Here is a 3,459-nt window from a genome sequence, read left to right as displayed (position 1 = left end):
TCTTTGCTAAGCCATAACTAACCTAAAGGGGACAACAGGGAGGGATGGGAAACCCATGGGAAAGGTTTTATTCATGCGCTTTGCACACAAAGGTGATCACATCAGTACCGAACGCTGAGTACTTGGACATGGAGCTGGTTTACACCTTGCACTGTATTTAGCAAAAGTGGTTACCAAAACCGAAAAAAACCACAAACCAAACAAAAAACCCATAACTCCCCCCCCACCCCCGAAACAACACAACAGCCATTAGATTAAAAAAACTGATTTAGAAACAATAAACGTTGCCTGATGTGAAGAGTAAAACTGGAGGGTAAAAAGTAGAACTGAACCCCCCAAATTCCCTGTCGCCTAGCTGGCAGCAGTCCCTGTCACAGCCCCCAGGGTACATCACTCCTGACAGAAGCAAGGACAGCCAACACAAGGGACTGTGCACAGATGCTTTGCTCAGTCGGGGGCCACATGCTGCAAAACTATGTAGTCCATGTCTCCTTCTCCTTACTCCCCACCTCTGTGCTGCTCTCTGCAAATGATTTCTTTGGAAGGAGGGTGATGGCTAAGGGAGGCCTGGCTGCCTGGGAGGTGCCAGAATGTCAATCATAGACTTTTAAAGCCAAAACTATATTAATAATAATCCCTAGCTTTTCTATGGCCCTGTACATCAGTCAATCTCAAAATGCTTTACAAAAGAGGTCAGGAGCATGATCCCCATTTTACAGATGGGGAAACTGAGGCACGGAGCGGGGACGCGACTGGCCCAAGATCACCCAACAGGCCCGTGGCAGAGGCAGGAGTAGGACCCAGATCTCCTGAGTCCCAATGCAGTCCACTAGACCACACCCTGACCTCCTGTATAACACAGGCCTGAAAACGTCATCAAGTGCTTCCTGCACGAAACCCATAGCTTCTGGTCGAGCTAGAGTATCTCTGTCTCAGCTATCCAGTCCTGATTTAAAGACTTCAAGTGATGCAGACTTCACCACATCCCCAATGGCTAATTTGGCCCTAGCACTGTAAAAGTTAAAAGAAAGAATGTAGATGCAAGCAAACAAAACATGGGTGGATTCACGTTTTCAGAAACCACCAGGGAAGTTCGGAGACGACTACAGGGACAATAAACAGTTCATCCTATTCCCCAGGGTAGGGAGCAGTCTAGCAGGCGGGACTAGGCCCAGCATGATGGTTGCAAAAGACTTTATTAAGTAATGCCCACTCCAGCCCGGGGTTAAGTAAAATAAAGTGACCCGATACCAATCAATCCTGATCCACCCACTGATGAAACTTGTTCTTCCACTTGCCTGGGGAAGCTGTTTACTGATTCCACACGTCCCCTGTGCCCTCCATCCACTGTTTGCCTTGTAGTGTTTCACAACCAAAAGGAAAATAACCCCAGCCGCAGCTGTTAGCCTCAGAGACGGCAGCAACCTGCCAAAAATCAATACACAATCCAGAAGCCCATGCATCCGTCTGGCCTCAGAGCCCCTACTGCTGCCCACGTTCCTGTGGACAAGGATGAGTTAAACCAAGTCCCTCACCCAGAAAGGGGGTGAAAACATAGTGCCACAGCGCTGGCTGCTTATTCCAGTCTAGAGAGACAAAGTGCGCGAGGCAATCTCTTGTATTGGACCAAACTTCTGTTGGTGAGAGACACCAGCTTCCCAGCAGCACAGAGTTCTTCAGGTCTGGGGAACCCAGTGTCACAGCTACATACAAGGCGGAACAGAAGTAGTTAATGCATATTTCAAGGGGATGTGGCCCGTTAACTTTGCTAGACAATAAAAATCATGGACTGAATAGAGACGCTGGATTTATGGCTTATGCGAACAAGCTGAAACCCACTAATAACTCCTTCCCCCCCGCCCATTCCTTTCCTCCCTAGGACTGGAGGGGCGTTAACGGGCCGCTTCACCTTGAATGGTCCCTTGAAATATGTTATGTTAAATAATCTGTTCCGCCTTGTATTTAGCTGTGACACTCGGAGTTAGTCCAGATCTACGCGACAAACCTGTGTTGGAATAACTACGTCGCTCAGGGTGTGAAAAATCCACACTCCTGAGCAACAGTTATACTGACCTAACCGCCCCCCGCCCATGTAGACAGCGCCATGTCCACGGGAGAGCTTCTCCCGCCGACATAGATTCTGCCACTCACAGAGGTGGGGTTTTTATGCCGACTGAGAGCTCTCTCCCATCCGCATAGAACGTCTTCACCTGCGCTGCACGTATAGACATCCCCCTAGTCTGTTAGCCTGGCTCAGAAGCTGCCTTTATCAGTGCAGTTAATGAGGAAGTCCTCTTTTATTAGCAAGGATCTTTCTTCTCCTTGAAATTCGCAGGCTCCTTAGTGGGGACTGTTGCTCCATGATCTAATTATCCAAGAGCACCTGCCTTAGAGTGCTCAGAAGAAAGGACGATTTGAATATAAATAGCTAGTTGAGGTCTGGATCAAGTTAAAGGGAGGACTGAATTAACCCTTTGAAGCCAGCTGATCAGGTTAGCTGGTGGAATTCAATTGCTTGATTGATTCCAGCAGGAGGCGCTGTTGGGCCCATGGTTTTCATGCATGGACAGGGGGGCTCATGCCCAGGTCTGTATTTGGCCACTCACTTCCACTTAAGGCTTGGGATTCAGAGCCTGCGCCAGGTGGAGCTGGAGTTGGGGGTTGCTCAGCGCTTCTGCAAACCAGCCCATTGGGCATCGGGGCACTCACGCGCTGACATGTGGGTGCCCCGGCCGAGCCCCCCATCTGGGCTCTGTTAATCGCCATCAAATCCATCTCCCTGCTGCCAAGCATCAGAGCCTCTTGTCCCGTCCTTTACCCCCAGTATCTCGGCTTGGGCGCTGCGGCCCGGCTCTGCTTCTCCGACGGCGTGTCCTGCTTGCCGTTGGCGGCCGTGGCGAACATGTTCTCGGGCTCCAGGATGAACATGCTGTAGAGATTCCACAGGAGCATGGTCAGCAGGGGCAGGAAGGTCAGGCCGAAGCCGAAGCCCCGGAAAGAGCGACCCATGGCGTAGGCCAGCCAGTACAGCAGCCTGGGGAAGAGAAGAGGCACGGGGGTGGGGGAGTGTCAGGAGACAGGGCCCGGTTGTCTGAGGACCACTCTGCCCGAGGGCAGGGCTGGTGGACACCGGAGGATTTGGGACCACGTTGCTGGTTTAATGCTCCGAGTCTTGGCTTTGTGCCGCTCATGGGCAGCCATCCCGCAGCTGCCCAGAGTCAAAGCTGGCAGGATGGAAGACCTCCAGGGGAAAGCCAGGGTGCTGCAGGGAGTATTGTGGCCCATTCGCTAAGAGGCGCTCTTCCCTTCGCGTCAGTACGAGGCCAGCATGGCGCTAGGGGAAACTAGTGCCTCAGTGAGGGAAACTCTCCTTGGGATCAGTGCTTAATTTGTAACAAAAGAGGTGTCGGGACTTAAGCATTTAGGGGCTGGGCTCAAGCAAATTTTTTACATTCATAA

General features: G+C 51.4%; 1 protein-coding gene across 1 annotated transcript in view; it reads right to left on the bottom strand.

Moving 5' to 3' along the window:
* Positions 1 to 827: 827 nt before the first annotated feature.
* Positions 828 to 3,459, bottom strand: part of TMEM79 (transmembrane protein 79) — a 6,346-nt gene continuing 3,714 nt past the window's right edge. The window contains 1 exon segment of the mRNA XM_026656222.2: positions 828 to 3,241. Coding sequence (XP_026512007.1) covers positions 2,815 to 3,241 — 427 coding nt within the window. The 3' untranslated portion in view covers positions 828 to 2,814.

The sequence above is a fragment of the Terrapene carolina genome, unplaced genomic scaffold (assembly GCF_002925995.2).
Source record: "Terrapene carolina triunguis isolate 2854851 unplaced genomic scaffold, T_m_triunguis-2.0 Scaffold227, whole genome shotgun sequence".
NCBI lineage: Eukaryota > Metazoa > Chordata > Testudines > Emydidae > Terrapene > Terrapene triunguis.
Note: the sequence above shows the minus strand (reverse complement) of the source record. Positions and strands in the feature narration are given on the sequence as shown.